This window comes from Lucilia sericata, unplaced genomic scaffold, assembly GCF_015586225.1.
Source record: "Lucilia sericata isolate MDLA Ls3-8-SP2 unplaced genomic scaffold, ASM1558622v1 Contig001371F_arrow, whole genome shotgun sequence".
Lineage (NCBI taxonomy): Eukaryota > Metazoa > Arthropoda > Insecta > Diptera > Calliphoridae > Lucilia > Lucilia sericata.
The window spans coordinates 67186-92500 of NW_023995313.1; the positions used below are offsets into that span (position 1 = coordinate 67186).

The window sequence follows — 25315 nt, forward strand, 5'->3', positions numbered from 1 at the left end:
TACATAAGAAATCTGCGCCAATTCGTTTTAAAAACGACCAAACCTAGCCGTCAAAGGAAATTAAAAACCGGCGTCGAACAGTTTTATTCCCTTCTTTATAAAATTATTAGAATCGTTTCGAAATTATATATAGCTTCTGTACAAATTTATTGTTAATAACTCCCCAAAGAATATATCAGTATTACCACAAATTTCTATATAAATCTACTATCAATAGATATCGTATTACCAACATAGATCGGTCCATAATTGCCCATAGCTCCGAAAATCAACTGTACAAACATAATTCATTAACAAATAACCATATCAGGACAAAATTTAAACACAAATACAGAAAGGAATTTTTCAGTGATATCTTTATCGCACCATAATTGGCCATAGCTTCCATATAAAACCTTCTTCTGGAAATCACTAAATTGAGAATAATTCAACATATCAGGATAAAATTTTATACGAATACGATCTATCGAATCGGTCTGCAATTTATTATTTAAGGTTTCAGTTTTATAAATTTATCAATTGCTCTTTAATAAAAAAAACTGCATAGCCGAATTAAGCACTTTTATTTATTTTTTATATTAAGTAATATTTAATACCGATTTTATAAAATGTTCTTTTAAAATCTCGCTTTTTAATCATTCGTTATTTACTTTTGTCGAAAAATACAAAATTGATAACTTAGCCGCTGTCGAAATTTAATGTGTCAGCCGCCGTCGTCTTATTTTTTGTTGCCGCAGATCTCTGTGCACAGGTTTTCATTTTTTTTTTAGCCGTAGCAGCAGAAAAAAATCACGAAGCCAGTTTTTTTTCTTCTTCAACTACTACTTATTTTACTCCTCCTCAACTTTTTTATAATACGACTGAAAAAATTATCAATTGCTCATAAATTTGACCAGAGCGAACAGGAAAAAAGAAAATTCATACGGAAAATGTTACATACAAATGTAATGCAATAAAAAAAGTAAAAAATCGTAAGAAAAGTATAAATTAATAAATATATTGTGTATAAGGCAAGGTCAGTACGGAAGAAATGGAAAAAACTAAAATGTTTTGTGCAAACTTAAACACGCGTATGGATGGTGGATCAGGGTGTTGCGCTTAGAATGTAAAAAATATAAAATTAATACAAATTAATAATCTTCCCCCGCGAACATACTACTATTTATATTTATTATAACTTATTACTACTTATTGCCTGCCTGCCAGTGCACAATACACATAATATAATTTTTTGTGTTTCTTTTGTTTAATAATTTTTAACGAGCAAAAAATAATATGAAAAAGAATACAACGTTAATGACTACGTGAGTGCAAAGTGAGTCCGGGTATTAAAAAGAAATTACTCTATACAAATTAAAAAAATATCTTTTTTAAAAGTATAAAAAAAGTAAGAAGGGTTAAAAAGGAAAAGAGAAATATAGAAAACGAAGAAGAAGGTGATTTAGAAGAAGAGATGATCAATGAGAAAAGGAGGATTTGATGTCAGAGAATTGTCAACAAGAAAATACAAGAGAAAAAACCACAAGAGTATCGTTAAAAAGGCAACAATAACAACAACAAAACAAATATTAACAGGAAACTTGTAGAGAAATTTTTTAAGTAACTACAACAATAAACAGTTTTCCTGTCAAATCATTTTACACCTACAATTTACATACATATACACAAACAGTAAGTATTTCTTTTCGTTTTGGCAAATTTACTCAAACCAAACACACTTAAAATGTAAAACCAAGCAAAAATCTAATTCAATTCATATTATTTTCTAGTGTATACTTCACCATTTCATTATTCTACTATGAGGCCTCAGCCTCCAGGGAGTGGACCAACCTTAGATGAAAATGCGGAAGAACTACGCAATGTAGAATGGTATTGGGGCAAAATCAGTCGAGAGGATGTTAAAAACATCCTAAGCGGCAAACCAGATGGTAGTTTTTTGGTACGTGATGCCCTGTCCAAAGAAGGAGAATACACTCTTACCCTCATAAAAGATGGCACGGAAAAATTAATAAAAATTTGCCATTTAAATGGAAAATATGGTTTTGTGGATTGCAAATTCAACTCGGTGGTGGAGTTAATCAACTACTATAAAGCGAATTCTTTGAAACTTTACAACAAAACTTTGGATATTACCCTAAGCAATCCCATTATACGTCCCATCGAAGAAGAAGAACTACAGCCCAATGCCGATTTACGCATAATGGCCGAACAGTTTCTGGTCATACACCACCGACTCAATAAACATCAACAGAGTTTGGATCAAAAGTTAAAGGTTTTTAAATCCATTGAAACCGAATTAAATGATAAAAAACTGCACCAGGAAGTATTTCTAAGGGCGGAGAAAATGTTTCAGTCCCAAATTAAACTATTGGAAACATTTATCAATAATCCACCGCAGGTCGGTACAAATACGAACCTCAATTCCTCTTCAACAACGAATACATTGTCATCGTCGTTAAACACTAACTCCTCTTCCGTTGCCGCCTCCGCCACAATAAATTCTCAAACAACCCGCCATTTGGAACAAGAACAGTTGCAGCTTAATGCTGCCGCTATGAAGGCTCATCTCAATGATCTCTGTGCTGAAATGAACAAGCTAAATCGTTATGTTGAAAATAAGAAAGAAGACTACAAAGCATTGGAACGACAAATTAATGCAGCTAAACCGGAACTACAAACTCTTAATATGAGAAAAGAGAAATATATTGAGTGAGTATTTAGTTAAATTATTTAAAAAGAAGGATTTATTGTAAACGTTCTAGTTGAACATTGTGTTATATGTAGTTAGCGTTTTAAGTATGTAATAATTTATTGTTATTGTGGGATAAAGGAGTATATTGAATGTTTTCTTTAGAAATTTCCTTTACAATTTTTAATTATTTTTAAAGGTAAAATGTAAATGCATGTGTTTGCATTTTTCTCAAATATTATTAAACGAAATTAAAAAAAATTGTATCCATTTTTGGCTACATTTTATTTCTATCCAACCAAAATATTGCGGGGGGTCAACAACCTGTTCGTCGCTATAAAAATTATATTTTGATGACGCCGTGTTGTTGCTTACTTTATAAAAAATCAAAAATTGAAATGTTTTAACCATAAAAAAATTAAATTATTTATATATAACCATCATTTCTTTAATTAAAGCCACTTTTTTGTTGCTTCTTTATTAATTTAAAGGCTTAAATACTTTTTATAATTTAAGAGGGATATTATTAAAAATGGAAAAGAGTGCTCATTATAGTAGAACAATATTAATAAAGAATGTTTTGTTCGAATATGCATCCATCTTATGATATTTTATTCGATCCCAAGAATGATTGGAAATTAAACTACTTTTCCAAATACATATCAAAAGTTTCTAATAATTTAGTCCCAAATTTAAAACTTTTATTATTTTTATTTGAACCATTACCATTTAATTTAAAGATACTTAAGCAATATAATGTTTAAATTTAAACGTGTACACTTTTTTTTTCTTAGATATGCTTATTAATTCATAAGTACAAAAAAACTATGCATGTGCAAATATTGATATAAATTTATCACAGCATTAGTTCATTATAAAAGCCACACTTTTTTCACATGTGCGTCATTTGTGTATTTATATATTTCATTAAATCATTAACATTAACATTTAAATACCTGTTAACAGATGTGCTAACAGATTGCAATTTATTTTAAAATGTTTTTTAAGGGCTATACAAAGTTTTCCATCTTTAGGAGAAGTTTTTATGTTTGTTCATGAAGGTGAAATAATCAAACGAGGGCAAAGACAACTAGCTAACAGTGACTATTGCCTAGCACTAACTTTACTTAACCGCTAAGCAATTATTTAAAATAATTCAAACATTCTTAAGCTTTAAAGCATACTTTTCTTAAAACAAAATTATAAAAGAAAACTTAAAATAAATATTTTCTATGAAAAATACGAATTAATAAAAAAAAACTTTCCTTTGAGCTCTTTAAATTTACTATTTAAACAAATCTTATCATATTGTAAATTTTGCAAAACTTTGTATTTAACTCTTGAAATACAATTTAACAAATTAATACTGCACTTTTTCTATTGTTTTAACAACTACAATACATAATTACTAAAAATTGCTGTTGACAGCTGTTTTACGTTTCATTATCTCTAAAATGATAGTGTAGTTAAAGTATGTACCCAGTTATATCATATTGTTTTAAAGATTATGGTAGGTTAGGATTCAAATAATAGAAAACAAAACTAATAATGAAAATCTCACAACTATAAATGTGTATCATTTCAATAGTAATCTATAGCTACAAAATTGTTTACAATATAACATTTGCAATCATATGTTTATGCAGAAAAATGAATGAATTATAAACAATTCCTTTTTTTTGTGGTTTATAGAAATATGCCACCATATGCAAAAATTTTAAATGGAAAAGAATATTTTTTTTATGAAATTTTCCTTTTAAAAATTGTAATAAGAGCTGTTAAACCTTAAGTAAGTCACGTCTTTGTGTGACTTATTTAAAATTTGCTGGATGAAGTTCTTTTTTTTTTTTAATTTCCTTTAATTATGAAATTGTAGTTTTTTATTAATTGTTGTAATCAAATGACTAGTTACGTCAGTCATTGAAGGAATACATACATAAGTAAATGTAGTTGTTGTTATCTTTTATTAGAACTAATAGGGATACGTGCTAATTGGCTGGTTAAAGAGTTCGTAGAGTTCATATGTCATAAAATATTTTACGTATACCTAACTCCTAGCAACTACGTTAGAACGTTAGAATGAAATGACTCATAATAAAGGTGATGATTTGTATGTATTTTTTTCAATCTTTATTAGGGTTATTAATAAGAAATTTACAGAAGTCATGACGTTATAAACCTTTTTGATTGATAGATAGATAGATAGATAGATAGATAGATAGATAGATAGATAGATAGATAGATAGATAGATAGATAGATAGATAGATAGATAGATAGATAGATAGATAGATAGATAGATAGATAGATAGATAGATAGATAGATAGATAGATAGATAGATAGATAGATAGATAGATAGATAGATAGATAGATAGATAGATAGATAGATAGATAGATAGATAGATAGATAGATAGGTGGATAGATAGATAGGTGGATAGATAGGTAGATAAATAGATAGATAGATAGATAGATAGATAGATAGATAGATAGATAGATAGATAGATAGATAGATAGATAGATAGATAGATAGATAGATAGATAGATAGATAGATAGATAGATAGATAGATAGATAGATAGATAGATAGATAGATAGATAGATAGATAGATAGATAGATAGATAGATAGATAGATAGATAGATAGATAGGTAGGTAGGTAGGTAGGTAGGTAGGTAGGTAGGTAGGTAGGTAGGTAGGTAGATAGATAGATAGATAGATAGATAGATAGATAGATAGATAGATAGATAGATAGATAGATAGATATGATAGATTGATAGATTGATAGATTGATAGATTGATAGATTGATAGATTGATAGATAGATAGATAGATAGATAGATAGATAGATAGATAGATAGATAGATAGATAGATAGATAGATAGATAGATAGATAGATAGATAGATAGATAGATAGATAGATAGATAGATAGATAGATAGATAGATAGATAGATAGATAGGTAGATAAATAGATAGTTAGATAGATAGATAGATGGATGGATAGATAGATAGATAGATAGATAGATAGATAGATAGATAGATAGATAGATAGATAGATAGATAGATAGATAGATAGATAGATAGATAGATAGATAGATAGATAGATGGATAGATAGATAGATAGATAGATAGATAGATAGATAGATAGATAGATAGATAGATAGATAGATAGATAGATAGATAGATAGATAGATAGATAGATAGATAGATAGATAGATAGATAGATAGATAGATAGATAGATAGATAGATGATAAATAGACAGATAGATAGATAGATAGATAGATAGATAGATAGATAGATAGATAGATAGATAGATAGATAGATAGATAGATAGATAGATAGATAGATAGATAGATAGATAGATAGATAGATAGATAGACAGATAGATAGATAGATAGATAGATAGATAGATAGATAGATAGATAGATAGATACTTAGATAACTGGTAGGTTGAAAACTACGAATTTTACTCATATGTTGAACAAGTGCAAGTGTTCCTAACTCATAGCAACAAAGTATGTATTTTTAACGTATAAATAAAATGACTCATGATGAAGATGGTTCCTATTTTCACAATCTTAACTAGAATCATAAATATGAAATTTATAGAAGTCATGACGTTATAACAAAAAACAGTACAATCAATCACCTCTTAAAGTAAATGTAACAATATCAAAATAATGAATTAAGAAAGTGTTAAAAATGTTATTTAAGCTTTAATTTTTTTAAATTTGCAATCTTCCCCTGATGTTTTATTTTCTCTTTTCAACTACTCCTCTTCGTATTGTCAATTATCAGCTAATTTTTGAAAATATAAATTGAAGTAAATAAAAAAATTCTTCTTTACTTCGTTTTAAATTACATTTTGCGCATTTATTATTTCAATATGTTATTTTTATAACTTAAACATATACATATGTATAATATTTATGATGGAATATATCAGAATATGTACGGGTAATGTAAAGTTAAGTACTTAAAAAAGTGCATATGAAAAACAAGCTTGTAATGCGAATTGATATAAAATGTTTGACAAAAGAATTCTTTGTGTTTTTACACTTATGGCATTTAAACAATCTTATCAGCAAAATACAATTATTTTTACCACTTTTTTTCTCTAGATGACAGTAAATTCAGTAAATTTTCGTAGAAAAGGTTTTAGGGGACAAAATTTATTAAAATGGCGTTTTTAATGACCAAAAGGAATATATGCAGAATTTCCATAAACTTTCGGGAATTACTAAATAACTTTTGGGAATCGTAATAACTGAAGTTACATTTAAAAAGTTTTAACCTATTCGGCAGATTTTATAAAGCTTATACAAACATGGTAAGAAATTACATTAAAATGCTTAAAAGCTTTTCTTACATTTTTAAATTATGAACATTTGAACATTGAAAAATGTTTAAAATTTATCTCAAATTATCTCAAATAAAGCAGAAATTTTAATTTCAAAAATCCTCAAGATCATTTTAATGGTTTGAAGAAATATTCAAACATATCTTCGACTTTAACTTCAAATTATATTTATTCTTATGAATCCTCACAATCTTCGAAATATCTAACATATTTTTAAAAAGATTGTTTTTAAAAAAACTCTTCTTAAATTTGATTTTTTTCAAAATTTTGCAATGTTTTAAAATAACAAAGAAAAAAAAACCGATTTATATCAAACATACATATGTAGCTACTACACACACGATTTTAAAAACATTTATAAACCTAAAGATTTTTATTTATAAAAATTTTGTATATAGTTATGTACATATTTATATACAAACGTACATACATACATACATACACTCTCATACATAGTATAACTTGTAATACAAATTTATTTTTAACTGCGCAATTATAAATATAGGACACTTTCAATTAAATTAAGATTAGATGTTTGTTTTTGCACATAATTTCTCCGTGCTGCTCTTAGAAACAATATGAGAAATGCGATTAAAATTAAATTATTTACATTTTTTGGGTTTTTTTTATCAGATTTTCATTTAGCTATGTTATGCCGGTTTGCACGTCGTCGTCTGCCAGTATGTCTAATGGGATTCTTATATACAAGATTATAATCATTCGTTCTTTATCAATATACACTTATATATATGATTTAATCATTTTAATGTGATTAAATATTTGTTTTTTGATTAGAAAAGAAAATGAAGCCTTCTCAACTGTTGATGAGTGTAGCTGAGGGGAATTGCATTTTTAACAATGATTTCATAGAAAGTTATCTGTAGGTAGTTTTTTATTCATAGATAAAAAATGAAAGTAGATAAATAGATAGATAGAAAGATAGATAGATAGATAGATAGATAGATAGATAGATAGATAGATAGATAGATAGATAGATAGATAGATAGATAGATAGATAGATAGATAGATAGATAGATAGATAGGTAGATAGATAGATAGATAGATAGATAGATAGATAGATAGATAGATAGATAGATAGATAGATAGATAGATAGATAGATAGATAGATATATAGATAGATAGATAGATAGATAGATAGATAGATAGATAGATAGATAGATGGATAGATAGATACACTATACTAGACTAGACTAGACTAGACTATAGACTAGACTATAGACTAGACTATAGACTAGACTATAGACTAGACTATAGACTAGACTATAGACTAGACTATAGACTAGACTATAGACTAGACTATAGACTAGACTATAGACTAGACTATAGACTAGACTATAGACTAGACTATAGACTAGACTATAGACTAGACTATAGACTAGACTATAGACTAGACTATAGACTAGACTAGACTATAGACTAGACTATAGACTAGACTATAGACTAGACTATAGACTAGACTATAGACTAGACTATAGACTAGACTATAGACTAGACTATAGACTAGACTATAGACTAGACTATAGACTAGACTATAGACTAGACTATAGACTAGACTATAGACTAGACTATAGACTAGACTATAGACTAGACTATAGACTAGACTATAGACTAGACTATAGACTAGACTATAGACTAGACTATAGACTAGACTATAGACTAGACTATAGACTAGACTATAGACTAGACTATAGACTAGACTATAGACTAGACTATAGACTAGACTATAGACTAGACTATAGACTAGACTATAGACTAGACTATAGACTAGACTATAGACTAGACTATAGACTAGACTATAGACTAGACTATAGACTAGACTATAGACTAGACTATAGACTAGACTATAGACTAGACTATAGACTAGACTATAGACTAGACTATAGACTAGACTATAGACTAGACTATAGACTAGACTATAGACTAGACTATAGACTAGACTATAGACTAGACTATAGACTAGACTATAGACTAGAGATAGACTAGACTATAGACTAGACTATAGACTAGACTATAGACTAGACTATAGACTAGACTATAGACTAGACTATAGACTAGACTATAGACTAGACTATAGACTAGACTATAGACTAGACTATAGACTAGACTATAGACTAGACTATAGACTAGACTATAGACTAGACTATAGACTAAACTATAGACTAGACTATAGACTAGACTATAGATTAGACTATAGACTAGACTATAGACTAGACTAGTCTAGTCTATAGTCTAGTCTATAGACTAGACTATAGACTAGACTATAGACTAGACTATAGACTAGTCTATAGTCTAGTCTATAGTATATAGTCTAGTCTATAGACTAGTCTATAGTCTAGTCTATAGTATATAGTCTAGTCTATAGACTAGACTATATAGTCTAGTCTATAGACTAGACTATATAGTCTAGTCTATAGTCTAGTCTATAGTCTAGTCTATAGTCTAGTCTATAGTCTAATCTATAGTCTAGTCTATAGTCTAGTCTATAGTCTTGTCTATAGTCTAGTCTATAGTCTAGTCTATAGTCTAGTCTATAGTCTAGTCTATAGTCTAGTCTATAGTCTAGTCTATAGACTAGACTATATAGTCTAGTCTATAGTCTAGTCTATAGTCTAGTCTATAGTCTAGTCTATAGTCTAGTCTATAGTCTAGTCTATAGTCTAGTCTATAGTCTAGTCTATAGTCTAGTCTATAGTCTAGTCTATAGTCTAGTCTATAGTCTATAGTCTAGTCTATAGTCTAGTCTATAGTCTAGTCTATAGTCTAGTCTATAGTCTAGTCTATAGTCTAGTCTATAGTCTAGTCTATAGTCTAGTCTATAGTCTAGTCTATAGTCTAGTCTATAGTCTAGTCTATAGTCTAGTCTATAGTCTAGTCTATAGTCTAGTCTATAGTCTAGTCTATAGTCTAGTCTATAGTCTAGTCTATAGTCTAGTCTATAGTCTAGTCTATAGTCTAGTCTATAGTCTAGTCTATAGTCTAGTCTATAGTCTAGTCTATAGTCTAGTCTATAGTCTAGTCTATAGTCTAGTCTATAGTCTAGTCTATAGTCTAGTCTATAGTCTAGTCTATAGTCTAGTCTATAGTCTAGTCTATAGTCTAGTCTATAGTCTAGTCTATAGTCTAGTCTATAGTCTAGTCTATAGTCTAGTCTATAGTCTAGTCTATAGTCTAGTCTATAGTCTAGTCTATAGTCTAGTCTATAGTCTAGTCTATAGTCTAGTCTATAGTCTAGTCTATAGTCTAGTCTATAGTCTAGTCTATAGTCTAGTCTATAGTCTAGTCTATAGTCTAGTCTATTAGTCTAGTCTATAGTCTAGTCTATAGTCTAGTCTATAGTCTAGTCTATAGTCTAGTCTATAGTCTAGTCTATAGTCTAGTCTATAGTCTAGTCTATAGTCTAGTCTATAGTCTAGTCTATAGTCTAGTCTATAGTCTAGTCTATAGTCTAGTCTATAGTCTAGTCTATAGTCTAGTCTATAGTCTAGTCTATAGTCTAGTCTATAGTCTAGTCTATAGTCTAGTCTAGTCTAGTCTATAGTCTAGTCTATAGTCTAGTCTATAGTCTAGTCTATAGTCTAGTCTATAGTCTAGTCTATAGTCTAGTCTATAGTCTAGTCTATAGTCTAGTCTAGTCTATAGTCTAGTCTATAGTCTAGTCTATAGTCTAGACTATAGACTAGACTATATACTAGACTATAGACTAGAATATAGACTAGACTATAGACTAGACTATAGACTAGAATATAGACTAGAATATAGATAAGACTATAGACTAGACTATAGACTAGACTATAGACTAGACTGTATACTAGACTATATTCTAAACTATAGACTAGACTATAGACTAGACTGTATACTAGACTATATTCTAGACTATAGACTAGACTATAGACTTGACTGTAGACTAGACTATGGAAAAAAGTACTAAAATACTGCACTAATATTCGTGACATGATTTTAGGGCTAAGAATTGCGGTATTACAAACGGTATGACTAACTTCTATATCACCTAATTACTATGGTAAAAATCAAAGTAACATGTGGGTTACTTGATCACTTAAACATGGCCTTTGTTTGTTCGCACTTATTATTAAAGGCAATGCAAATTTTTATTAAACAATGAAAAATATAAAAATGATTGATTGTTAATGGGAAATTATTTTTTATGCATTTCAGAAGATTTTAAATTTATATTTGTTAAAGAATACTTAATTTCAAAAGTGCTTGATAAATATTTTTAATTTTCTAGAAACTTTTCAATTGATAAATTTACTTTCTTTAAAAAAATGTTTCTTCTTTCCAATGATGAGACATGTCTTATGTGTCTATAAGTTAAACAAACATTAAAATAATTAAATTATATTACTAATATTTTCATTTACATAAATATGCCCCTTTTTTATTTGCAATACCTTGTACTTTTTGTTACTAAGCTGTTTAGTAATCAAAAGCTAATTTATATATTAATAAATACAATAAATAATTAGCATTGAATGTTTAATTTGAAATTCCTAAAAAAATATGAACTTTAATTGACTGCCAATATTTAAAGTGTATTTAAATGTTCATAAATGAACAAATATATTTCAAACTCTATTTTAAATAAATTCAAAGAATAAATATTTTCTTTTAAAAAAATACAGGCTGTTTTAATAATAAGGGTTTTTCTTTTTTTTATTCCAATGCACACGTTTGAATTATCAATTTATTTTGTGGGCTTAATAATTAAGAAATCATTGACTTTTGATATCTTTTTTTGTCAATTATTTTTATCAAACATTAATCCAATAGGTAAAATTCATTTAATAATTATGTATAAAAAAGTATGTCTTTGTATTTTTATTTAATTTTGTTTTTTTCTACCTTTCATCTTCGTGTGAGGGCTACATAAATACATATATTAGCCATTTCGTTTGTAATTTCTATAATATAATATTCTGACCCTATAAAATATATATATTCTGTGACCTTATAGTTAACGTAGTCGATTAAGCCATGGCCCACGGGATCAAAACCTTTAATAACTCTTTCAAACATGCTTTCGAAATGTTTCCTATTTATAATCAACCTCCGAAAATGCGTGTTGTTATGTTATTGTTTTGATATTACCAAACTTATAGATGGAAAATTGTGTGTGAGAAAGTAGGGATGAGAAAAAATTAAAAAAACTTTTACTGGACTTTCTGGTACTTTTTCGTTTTCCAGCAGGCATTTTTAATTAGTTTTCATAAAAGACGTATTGATGAAGAGTATTTAAGAATCGGCACAGCCGAATATAGAACTCTCATTTTTTTCATAATTTTAATATTAAGCTTGTGCAAAATATATTATTGATTATAAATGACATTTTATTGTAATTGTGTAATCTGAACAATTTCCACTTGAGTATTAAATACTTATACTCGTTGTAAAAAAAAAAAACACCGCACACATTTGTCAATAATATATGCGATTTCACAACCAATCACGTTTAAAATATCACAATTATAAGTTATATATGTATGTAAATATATTGAATATTAGACTGATAACTCTGTGCGGTATGTACATATAGGGCAATGATTTCAAAATTTTTTAATGTGACCGATAGTCAAAGAGTACTGTTTGTTTCTTTTATAGACTAAAACCATAGATTATACTAGAAATTTCAGAGATTTTCGTTTGGGAGAAAAACTACAGACTGGACTCGTCTAGTCTATAGTCTAGTCTAGAGTCTAGTCTATAGTCTAGTCTATAGTCTAGTCTATAGTCTAGTCTATAGTCTAGTCTATAGTCTAGTCTATAGTCTAGTCTATAGTCTAGTCTATAGTCTAGTCTATAGTCTAGTCTATAGTCTAGTCTATAGTCTAGTCTATAGTCTAGTCTATAGTCTAGTCTATAGTCTAGTCTATAGTCTAGTCTATAGTCTAGTCTATAGTCTAGTCTATAGTCTAGTCTATAGTCTAGTCTAGTCTATAGTCTAGTCTATAGTCTAGTCTATAGTCTAGTCTATAGTCTAGTCTATAGTCTAGTCTATAGTCTAGTCTATAGTCTAGTCTATAGTCTAGTCTATAGTCTAGTCTATAGTCTAGTCTATAGTCTAGTCTATAGTCTAGTCTATAGTCTAGTCTATAGTCTAGTCTATAGTCTAGTCTATAGTCTAGTCTATAGTCTAGTCTATAGTCTAGTCTATAGTCTAGTCTATAGTCTAGTCTATAGTCTAGTCTATAGTCTAGTCTATAGTCTAGTCTATAGTCTAGTCTAGTCTAGTCTAGTCTATAGTCTAGTCTATAGTCTAGTCTATAGTCTAGTCTATAGTATAGTCTAAAGTCTAGTCTAAAGTCTAGTCTAAAGTCTAGTCTAAAGTCTAGTCTATAGTCTAGTCTATAGTCTAGTCTAAGTCTAGTCTAGTAGTCTATAGTCTAGTCTATAGTCTAGTCTATAGTCTAGTCTAGTCTAGTCTATAGTCTAGTCTATAGTCTAGTCTATAGTCTAGTCTATAGTCTAGTCTATAGTCTAGTCATAGTCTAGTCTATAGTCTAGTCTATAGTCTAGTCTATAGTCTAGTCTATAGTCTAGTCTATAGTCTAGTCTATAGTCTAGTCTATAGTCTAGTCTATAGTCTAGTCTATAGTCTAGTCTATAGTCTAGTCTATAGTCTAGTCTATAGTCTAGTCTATAGTCTAGTCTATAGTCTAGTCTATAGTCTAGTCTATAGTCTAGTCTATAGTCTAGTCTATAGTCTAGTCTATAGTCTAGTCTATAGTCTAGTCTATAGTCTGTCTATAGTCTAGTCTATAGTCTAGTCTATAGTCTAGTCTATAGTCTAGTCTATAGTCTAGTCTATAGTCTAGTCTATAGTCTAGTCTATAGTCTAGTCTATAGTCTAGTCTATAGTCTAGTCTATAGTCTAGTCTATAGTCTAGTCTATAGTCTAGTCTAGTCTAGTCTATAGTCTAGTCTATAGTCTAGTCTATAGTCTAGTCTATAGTCTAGTCTATAGTCTAGTCTATAGTCTAGTCTATAGTCTAGTCTATAGTCTAGTCTATAGTCTAGTCTATAGTCTAGTCTATAGTCTAGTCTATAGTCTAGTCTATAGTCTAGTCTATAGTCTAGTCTATAGTCTAGTCTATAGTCTAGTCTATAGTCTAGTCTATAGTCTATAGTTAGTCTATAGTCTAGTCTATAGTTTAGTCTATAGTCTAGTCTATAGTCTAGTCTATAGTCTAGTCTATAGTCTAGTCTATAGTCTAGTCTATAGTCTAGTCTAGTCTATAGTCTAGTCTATAGTCTAGTCTATAGTCTAGTCTATAGTCTAGTCTATAGTCTAGTCTATAGTAGTCTAGTCTAGCCTATAGTCGAGTCTATAGTCTAGTCTATAGTCTAGTCTATAGTATAGTCTATAGTATAGTCTATAGTATAGTCTATAGTCTAGTCTATAGTCTAGTCTATAGTCTAGTCTATAGTCTAGTCTATAGTCTAGTCTATAGTCTAGTCTATAGTCTAGTCTATACTCTAGTCTATAGTCTAGTGTGTAGTTTTTCTCACAAGAGTAAATGGAAATTTCTGATAAAAAAGTGCACATTTCTGCTTAGATTAAAAATTAAATCAATTGAGTGTGTTCAGTATAAAAAAACACTATAAAGATAATTTAATAACCTAAAATTTATTAATTTGTTTTATTTTATCAAAATGATTATTTCAAATTCGAAAGACCAGTAATTTATTAAACTTTGTGGTCTACCCCCATACCCCTTACACAATTAAAAATGTCAACGTGATGTCATTATCAATTTTCTTTCCCCCTTTAAAATATATAAAGATTTTTTTAACTTATCAAATTATTAACTTAGCGAAAAAAATTAAATAAAACAAATTTATTTTAGCACTAGGTGCTATTTGAAGATGTGTTATTCAAATAAAATATATATATTTTCTAATTTAGGTAGGTTTACAAGGTTAGTTTGCTATGGTCCATTTATGAAAATTCTATGAAATTGTAATTTTTTTAAACTTCGAAACTCATGTCAATACTGAAAGTTTCCTCCACTTGTAAGCAATATATACATATGTACTAAAGGATGTATCATATTATAAGTTACCCATGTTGTAATATTTAAAAACAAGCTGCAGCTAGGAAATTAATTATATAAATAAAAACTACAGAGACAAAATTTGTTTACACCTTCAAACAAAAAAATGCACAAACCTTTAATTAACAATTCTAATTTAAAAACCCTGTTTGCCATTCGTCGATTCATATCGGGGGAAACTTGCATAATATTTTTCATATTGTATGTAATGGAATCTTTTATCGCTAGGTTACAATTATTTATTTATTTCAATTTTTTCTTTTTAATATTTATTTATTATAGACATTTAAAAAAACATTTCTTCATCAGACCACACCACAGCATTACCATCACAACCACATTAGCACCGTCATAACCACCAAAAGCAACCAATAAACCTATGTATACCGCCACCAATATCAAGAGTTTCTTAAAGTGAGACTCTATGTATTGGAAAAAATTAAATCGCTCATATAACAAGTCAGTCAAAATATCAACCAAATAAACATTTTTATTATTGTCGTCGCTCTGTCTAGCTAGATAGAACAGTGTTTTTTTTTTCCTGAATTTCTTACATATAAAAGCAATTAAATTCACTTTTATTCTCGGTCCCTTTCTTACACTCGTGTTTGCTGTTTTTTTTTTTTTTTTCTAATTGAGTTTTGAAGGTGACGGTTTGATGTATTTGTTTGATTTCAATTTTTATTTTATTCGGCTGATATATTCAGCATGTTCTGCTGCTTGCAGTACTTAATTGGTGAGTCACATTTAGCAACTAACAATTAAATATGTGTGTAGAGTATATAATTGTTGGTGCTGCAGTGAAGAAATATATGGTCAGACTTTATATATGACCAAAACTTTACAGTGTTTACCGGATAAGTTTGAACTTTAGGAAATTTTCAGAAAAATGCATTAAACTATGGGAAATATACTGAAGAGATAGGTGGATAGGTGGATGATAGACAGATAGATAGATAGATAGATAGATAGATAGATAGATAGATAGATAGATAGATAGATAGATAGATAGATAGATAGATAGATAGATAGATAGATAGATAGATAGATAGATAGATAGATAGATAGATAGATATATAGATAGATAGATAGATAGATAGATAGATAGATAGATAGATAGATAGATAGATAGATAGATAGATAGATAGATAGATAGATAGATAGATAGATAGATAGATAGATAGATAGATAGATAGATAGATAGATAGATAGATAGATAGATAGATAGATAGATAGATAGATAGATAGATAGATAGATAGATAGATAGATAGATAGATAGATAGATAGATAGATAGATAGATAGATAGATAGATAGATAGATAGATAGATAGATAGATAGATAGATAGAAGATAGATAGATAGATAGATAGATAGATAGATAGATAGATAGATAGATAGATAGATAGATAGATAGATAGATAGATAGATAGATAGATAGATAGATAGATAGATAGCATTCTAAACTCTTTTTCTAAGTCATTTAATATTTGTTAGTTTTATCTGTATTTCACTGTTCACACTTTTTTGCATTTGCTTAAAATCACGTAGCTTTATTGATACATTTTTTTTATTTCAGTTTTAATAATAATTTTACTTTTACATAGAAAAGAAAATACAGTGACTTTTAATAGTAATCTGTCATAACAAATTTTTAATGAGAAAATCAAAGAATATTTATTTAAAACAAAAATAAAAAAGCATAAATTAGTAATTAAATATTGATTTTTATAAACTTTATTGAAATAAACAAATAGTCATTAATTATTCATGAATACAACTAAAAATTCAAAGTAATATTCAAAATTAATTTATATTAAAATTACAGTTTGATATCCTCATTACTTTTGTTAAACACTGTATATGCATGGTATACATATTTATAAAAATAATTTTCAAAGAATTTATATTAAAAAAAATGTTACGTACAAGTTTTTTTGTAAACCATTAAAAAAGAGCAGACTGACGTTTTCTGCTGTTACTGTCTCTCTTTTAAACGCTCTATACAAAAATGACAAGCCTCCTTATATTAAAATGACATAAACAATAGAATTGTTAATAATACAAAATACTCACTGACAAATTGCTACTTAATAAAAACTGAAAAAAAAAACCAATAAATAAATGTTTCTGTCGATCAATTTGAAAACCACAAATTGATCAAAAACGAGTAGAAGTGAAAAAAAACTTTAAGAACAAGAAAACGGTGGAGGGCCAGGAATTACAGAATAGAAATTGCAATTTCGACAGACTATTAGTCGTCGTTGAGTTTTTATACGAATTTGTTTGCTATTTTTTTTTTTCACTGTTTCGGTTGCCTCGCCAATAGCAGTGTTACCAAGTAAAACGCCTGCCTGTCTGCCAGTTGTTTAGTTAGTTGGTATTCTGACCCTTAAATTGTATATTCATCTAGCTGACTGGCTAATTGTCAGTCTTCTAGTTAGTGCAAATACTGCTGCAACATAGTTGGTTTAATTTCTCTAATATTTAAGTTGGCTGCAGCTGACTTTTTGCTGTTTAATTTTCTGTCGCTCTCTATATACTTTATCTTAGAATTAAATAATCATCAGACGATGATTTATTGTTTCTATTTTTAAAGAATATTTTAGAAGAAGAAAAAAAAAAAAAAAACATAAAGGAAAAACTACATCAGCAACATATGGCAGATCAGTTAAGATATTTTTTTTTTTTTTACAAGAAATCACGATTTTCTCAAATTAATCACAATGCAAAACTTTTGTTTGATTTAATTGAAGTTGGTCAACGCTTAAGTACGTATGTATATTAGCTAAAAGAAAAGTGTGTGAGTGTGCGAGTGTTTGGGAAAGTGTTAAAAGGACTTTTATATTAATTAAGAGTCCTTTTCTGATTTCTTAGAAATATTTCTCAATATTTATTATTGTAAGTATTGTAAGAATTTAATTTTATTGTGTAAAAATGTATGACATCATTTAGGAAGTTTTGAAGAAATGTTTAAAATTATTGTGAAATTCTTTGGTCACTAGTTTTAAACTATATTTTGAATAAAGTTATAAAAACGATTTATGAAGCGCAAATTAAAAAAATAAAATTTTTTCAAAACTTTATTAAAATTTGTTTTCTTGTTTATTCTCCCCTTAACAGACGTCTCAAAGAATTCGGCATAACTGACGAAGATATTAAAGAATTGATCGAAATGGGTTTTGAGGCCTGGCAACAACGCTACGAAAGTGTATCGAAACAACCGCACAACGATGAATCCATGTGGTTTCTACAGGATATATCACGACAAGATGCCGAAGAATTACTCTGCGGCGCACCGACTGGTACTTTTTTAATACGCGCCCGTTCTGCTGGTCATTACGCTTTATCGATTGTCTGCAAAAACTGTATAAATCACTGTATTATTTATAAAACCGAAAGTGGTTATGGTTTTGCAGCACCCTACAATATCTATCATACTCTCAAGAAATTAGTGGAACATTATGCCACCAATTCGCTGGAGGAACACAACGATACACTGACCACCACCTTAAGTATACCGGTCATGTATTGGCATCAAAATAAAGAACTGATAACACAACAGTTAAAAGAACAAATGGAATTGGAGCGTCAACAACAGGAAATGGAACAACAATTGCAAGAGGAAATGATAATGCCCACACCACCCATGGCCACCTCGGCACCTATAGCTGTAACGGGGGCATCGTCGTTAATGTCTGTCAATGATATGGCAGCTAGTCAAACGCCGCCTCAAGCACATTCCTATGGCAGTAGTAGTGGTGCTGGCGGTGCAGGTGGCAGTAGTATTGGTGGTGATAGCATTATAGGCGGTGGTGCTAGCAGTTATCCCGGCAGTAATCTGTAGTAGTTTTAACATTCAATTAAAAATTTGATTGAATGATTAATTTGTTTGTTTGATTTTCAAACATTCATACATATTTTTGTAGTGGGTAAGTTTTTGAATGAAATGATTTTTTTTTTTGCAAATGAAAACGTAAACAGTGAAATCAAATTTATATTAGTAAGTGGTGCTTGAGAGAGAAATTACAAATAATCTCTTCTACTAAAGCTACAGCTGGCTGTTGTTTGTACGTATAAATTTATCTCCCTAAAAAAAACCCGTGATTCCCCTTAAAACCCAGTTTATGTTTTTGTTGGTTTTCATTTGTCAAGTAATGTATAATGATAAATCTCTTAAAGAAAAAGATTTATCTTTAAAAAAAAAATGTTGATAACTTAAGTAATATATTTATATATTATGAAAAGTGATTTATAAGAATATATTATTATATCTCTTTTTTTTTGTCATAAAAAATTCTATATTATTTTGCCTCTAAGGTCCATACTTGGACATTTATACATTTACACTTAAATATTTGTAAACAAGGCAAAGTTTAAAAAGAAGAAGAAAAAAGATTTTGTAAAAATCATTGTCGGTGCATTTTGGGTGATATATTAAGTGACCATGAGTAAAACAAAATGAGAAAAATGTTTAGTTAATTTTCAAAAGAAAATATTAATTATTACAGACTTATAAAATATACATATAAAATATTTTTCTCTGGCTTGTTTTAATTTTGATGTTAATTAATATTATTCTTAAATTATTGTATACATAAAAATGTAAATTAGTTATTAGGTTTTTTTTTCTTTCAATCTTGTATTCACTATTTAATATTTTGTTAAAAAAAAAAAACAAGATTTATTAATTTATTTTATTTAAGTTATCGCGGTTTATTTCTCTCAATATATGTCGTTTTATAAATCTAATATTTTTACTATTTACATTTAAGTTACATTTATACGTTTATTTGTTTTGTGCTCTCCCATGTTTGTTTTTTAAGTATTTTCTTTTCTTTTTTTTAAATTTTTATTTTAAGTATTGTTGGTTGTAGTGGAGAAAACAAGATTTAAGGGAAACATGTTTTCTCTTAAAGAATACAAAAGAAACTTGTTTTAATTTTTAAATTTTCGATAAATTTGTCACTTTTATTTTCGAAACTTCTGAAAAATTTACTTTAAATATCTTAAAATGTGAATTTTGCTTAAATTTTTGCTTTGAAATCTAAAAAATTCAATATTCGAAATTTCGAACTTAATTTCGAAATTGAAAATTTGAGTGTTTCTCTTAAAAATATTGAAAATTTTAATAATTTTCCATATTTTTGCCTTAATTTTAAAATTTTTTTAATGTTCGAAATTTCAAACTTAATTTCGAAAATAGAAAATTTTTGCGTTTCTCTTAAAAATATTAAAAATTTGAATAAACTACAATATTTTTGTTTTAATTTATCAAAATTTTCAATGTTCGAAAATTCGAACTTCATTTCGAAATTTGAACATTTATGATTTTTTGAAAATTTGAGTAAATATTAAGAATTTTAAATGATTTTAAGTCATTTTAAGAATATTCTCAATCTTGGATAATTCGAACTTAATTTCGAAATTGAAAATTTTTGTAATTTTCCAAAAAAATATTGAAAATTTTTTTAGAATTTATCAAAAATATAAAGATTTTTTGTAATTTTCCTAAAAATATTGAAAATTTTGCGTTACTTAAAAAAAATCAATGTTCGAAATTTCGAACTTAATTTAAAAAAAAGAAAATTTTTGTGTTTCTCTTAAAAATATTGAAAATTTTAATAAATAATATTTTTGCTTTAATTTATCAAAGTTTTCAATGTTCGAAAATTCGAATTTCATTTCGAAATTAGAAAACTTATGATTTTTTGAAAATTTGAGTAAATATTAAGAATTTTAAATGATTTTGTGTCAATTTAAGAAAATTTTCAATCTTGGATAAATCGAACTTAATTTTGAAATTGAACATTTTTGTAATTTTCTCAAAAATATTGAAAATCATTGCAGATTTTTGTGATTCTCTCATAAATATTGCAAATTGTAATAAATTTCAATATTTTTCATTGTTCGAAAATTCGAACTTAATATCAAAATTTAAAAATTCTTCAACTTTCTCAAAAAATGTAAACATTTTAATAATTTTAAGTTATTTTGAGTTAATTTATAAAAATTCGAACATAATTTCGAAATTAAAATTTTTTGGCCAATTTCTAAACATTTTTCAAAACTTCGAATTTTCTGAAAAAATCCATTAAATCTTTTAATAATTTTCAATATTTTTGAATTAATTTATAAAAATTTTCAATGTTCGAAAACTGAAACTTATTTTCGAAAATGAAAATTTTTGAAAATTCGAACTAAATTTTGAAAATAGTGTAACTTTCGCAAAGAAATATTAAATTTTTTAATAATTTTCAATGTTTTTGAGTTAATTTATGAAATTTTTTCGTTTCGAAAATGAAGAATTTTGAGATTTTCTCAAAAATATTGAAAATTTTAATACATTTCAATATTTTTTGCTTTAATTTATAACAATTTTCAGTGTTCGAAAATTCGAACTTAATTTTGAAAATTATAATTTGCTATAATTTATAAAACTTTGAACATATTTTCGAAATTGATAAATTTTGAGATTTTCTCAAAAATATGGAAAATTTTAATTAAACTCAATATTTTTTCTTTAAATTATGAAATTTTTCAATGTTCGAAAATTCGAACTTAATTTCGATATATGAAAATTTTGTAGCTAATGTTCGAAATTTCGTAATTAATTATGGAATTTGAAAATTTTGTCAAAAATATTTGAAATTTGAAAATTTTGTAATTTTCTTAGAAATTTTCGAAAATTTTTCTACTTTCGAAACTGAATGGTTTACGGTTTGAAACTTTCGTTTCAAAATTTGATTATATTTTCACTTTCAACAGTTTCCCTTAAAGCATTTTTTCCGACCACAACCAACTTTACTAAATACTTATAGAACATTTGAAAATCTTGTAAATATTTTGTTTAAAAATTTATTTATATTTTTTAAGATTTCCTTTTTTTTATTTTTATAAATTGTTTCTATTTGCTGTTATATATAAAAACTAAACAACAAAATTAATTTAAGGCACATACAACAAAAACATAAAAACAAATTGTAATAATTTCAAATAACGTGCAATTAGTTATTAAGTTAAAATATTTTTTTATGCAAAGTTAAAAGAAATAACAAAATACGAAGCAAACAAACAACCTGTGTAATAGAAATAAAATTAAAAACATTTTTATTTAGACATAAACATATAAATATATTTTTTTAAAAAACCAACACGAAACGAAACGAATAACAAATTCAATACAATTTTGAACAATATACAAAACTGAAATAGAAAAAGTCTACCAATTAAAATAATAATAAACTTTAAAATACAATAAAAACAATTTTAAATAGTTTTCAGTTTATTATTAAATAATTTTCTATTAAAATCAAATAAAATATTTTTGTTAATATAAATTTTATAATTAAAACAAAAAATTTCCTTTTTACATCTAAAAATATAAAACAAAATTCTTCACTTTTTTTGTTTTACAACTGGAAATTGAAAACTTTTTTGTAATATTTAAGTAAAAAAAAAAAAACAAAATTTAAATGATTACGCAGACTAAATCTTTACGGTTTAGGATAATGTTTATTATTTTTTTAAAGGAGTTGTATTTATTAAATTTTGTTTTTTCTTTGATCTCTTTAAAAATTTTGTTATAGATTTTTGTGTTATAAAATTATTAAAAATGATTTTAATTTAATATGAAATACTGAAATTCTCATTATATATTAATAATAAAATTTGATTTTTTTGTTGTAACAATTAATGATCTCTTGTCAAAATAATTTTTTTAACTTTTCTTTTCTTTTTGTTTTTATTTCAATTATTAAAAAAAATGGTTTATTAACAAATTTCTCATGATATTAAATGGTAAATAATGTAAATTTTTAAATAAGTTATAGTTCAGTTCTAGTTTAGATCTAGTTCAGTTCTAGTTTAGATCTAGTTCAGTTCTAGTTTAGATCTAGTTCAGTTCTAGTTTAGATCTAGTTCAGTTCTAGTTCAGTTCTAGTTTAGTTCTAGTTCAGTTCTAGTTCAGTTCTAGTTCAGTTCTAGTTCAGTTCTAGTTCAGTTCTAGTTCAGTTCTAGTTCAGTTCTAGTTCAGTTCTAGTTCAGTTCTAGTTCAGTTCTAGTCAGTTCTAGTCAGTTCTAGTTCAGTTCTAGTTCAGTTCTAGTCAGTTCTAGTTCAGTTCTAGTTCAGTTCTAGTTCAGTTCTAGTCAGTTCTAGTTCAGTTCTAGTTCAGTTCTAGTTCGTTCTAGTTCAGTTCTAGTTCAGTTCTAGTTCAGTTCTAGTTCAGTTTCTAGTTCAGTTCTAGTTCAGTTCTAGTTCAGTTCTAGTTCTAGTTCATTTCTAGTTCAGTTCTAGTTCTTTCTAGTTCAGTTCTAGTTCAGTTCTAGTTCAGTTCTAGTTCAGTTCTAGTTCAGTTCTAGTTCAGTTCTAGTTCAGTTCTAGTTCAGTTCTAGTCAGTTCTAGTTCAGTTCTAGTTCAGTTCTAGTTCAGTTCTAGTTCAGTTCTAGTTCAGTTCTAGTTCAGTTCTAGTTCAGTTCTAGTTCAGTTCTAGTTCAGTTCTAGTTCAGTTCTAGTTCAGTTCTAGTTCAGTTTCTAGTTCAGTTCTAGTTCAGTTCTAGTTCAGTTCTAGTTCGTTATAGTTCAGTTATAGTTCAGTTCTAGTTCAGTTCTAGTTCTAGTTCAGTTCTAGTTCAGTTCTAGTTCAGTTCTAGTTCAAATCTAGAACTGTTCCAGTTCAGCTTTAGTTCAGTTCTAGTTCAGTTCTAGTTCAGTTCTAGTTCAGTTCTAGTTCTAGTTTAGTTCTAGTTCAGTTCTAGTTCAGTTCTAGTTCAGTTCTAGTTCAGTTCTAGTTCAGTTCTAGTTCAGTTCTAGTTCAGTTCTAGTTCAGTTCTAGTTCAGTTCTAGTTCAGTTCTAGTTCAGTTCTAGTTCAGTTCTAGTTCAGTTCTAGTTCAGTTCTAGTTCAGTTCTAGTTCAGTTCTAGTTCAGTTCTAGTTCAGTTCTAGTTCAGTTTTAGTTCAGTTCTAGTTCAGTTTTAGTTCAGTTCTAGTTCAGTTCTAGTTCTAGTTCGGTTCTAGTTCAGTTCTAGTTCAGTTCTAGTTCAGTTCTAGTACAGTTCTAGTTCAGTTCTAGTTCAGTTCTAGTTCAGTTCTAGTTCAGTTCTAGTTCAGTTCTAGTTCAGTTCTAGTTCAGTTCTAGTTCAGTTCTAGTTCAGTTCTAGTTCAGTTCTAGTTCAGTTCTAGTTCAGTTCTAGTTCAGTTCTAGTTCTAGTTCAGTTCTAGTTCAGTTCTAGTTCAGTTCTAGTTCAGTTATAGTTCAGTTATAGTTCAGTTATAGTTCAGTTCTAGTTCAGTTCTAGTTCAGTTTAGTTCTAGTCAGTTCTAGTTCAAATCTAGAACTGTTCCAGTTCAGCTTTAGTTCAGTTCTAGTTCAGTTCTAGTTTAGTTCTAGTTCAGTTCTAGTTCAGTTCTAGTTCAGTTCTAGTTCTGTTCTAGTTCAGTTCTAGTTCAGTTCTAGTTCAGTTCTAGTTCAGTTCTAGTTCAGTTCTAGTTCAGTTCTAGTTCAGTTCTAGTTCAGTTCTAGTTCAGTTCTAGTTCAGTTCTAGTTCAGTTCTAGTTCAGTTCTAGTTCAGTTCTAGTTCAGTTCTAGTTCAGTTCTAGTTCAGTTCTAGTTCAGTTCTAGTTCAGTTCTAGTACAGTTCTAGTTCAGTTCTAGTTCAGTTCTAGTTCAGTTCTAGTTCAGTTCTAGTTCAGTTCTAGTTTAGTTCTAGTTCAGTTCTAGTTCAGTTCTAGTTCAGTTCTAGTTCAGTTCTAGTTCAGTTCTAGTACAGTTCTAGTTCAGTTTTAGTTCAGTTCTAGTTCAGTTCTAGTTCAGTACTAGTTCAGTTCTAGTTCACTTCTAGTTCAATTCTAGTTCTGTTTAGTTCAGTTCTAGCCAGTTTAATTTGCCGAATCAGAGCGTAAAGTAAATTTTATTTTAATTTTTTATTAATTTTATTTCTAAAACCCTTCAAATACAACTCCTTTAAATGAAACATTTTCAATATTTCACTTGAAAATTGAACTCTCTCGATATTGAAACTTTAATAGGAAATAATAAGAGTTTCTTACCGATATTCTTACAAAATTTGCAAAACAATTTTAAAACTACTATCTACTATTAAGATAAACTTACAAAATTTTATATTTTTATAATTTCACTCTCTGGAAGAAATCAAGACGTAATAAAGACAAAGTCTTAT

General features: G+C 27.7%; 1 protein-coding gene across 3 annotated transcripts; it reads left to right on the forward strand.

Moving 5' to 3' along the window:
• The first annotated feature begins 771 nt into the window (after positions 1–771).
• LOC119611134 (phosphatidylinositol 3-kinase regulatory subunit gamma) lies at positions 772–20183 on the forward strand. 3 transcript variants are annotated; one of them, XR_005232042.1, is made up of 4 exons: positions 772–1671; positions 1770–2709; positions 18260–19068; positions 19121–20183. XR_005232042.1 is itself a non-coding variant. In XM_037966613.1 (4 exons), coding segments are annotated over exons 2-4 (1665 nt in total). In that variant the 5' UTR covers positions 772–1315; positions 1378–1670; the 3' UTR covers positions 18984–20183. The 3 variants fall into 3 exon arrangements, 1 of the variants encoding a protein (XP_037822541.1); XM_037966613.1 differs by having other exon boundaries at positions 772–1315; positions 1378–1671; positions 18260–20183; XR_005232041.1 differs by having other exon boundaries at positions 773–1671; positions 19141–20183.
• The last annotated feature ends 5132 nt before the right edge of the window (positions 20184–25315 follow it).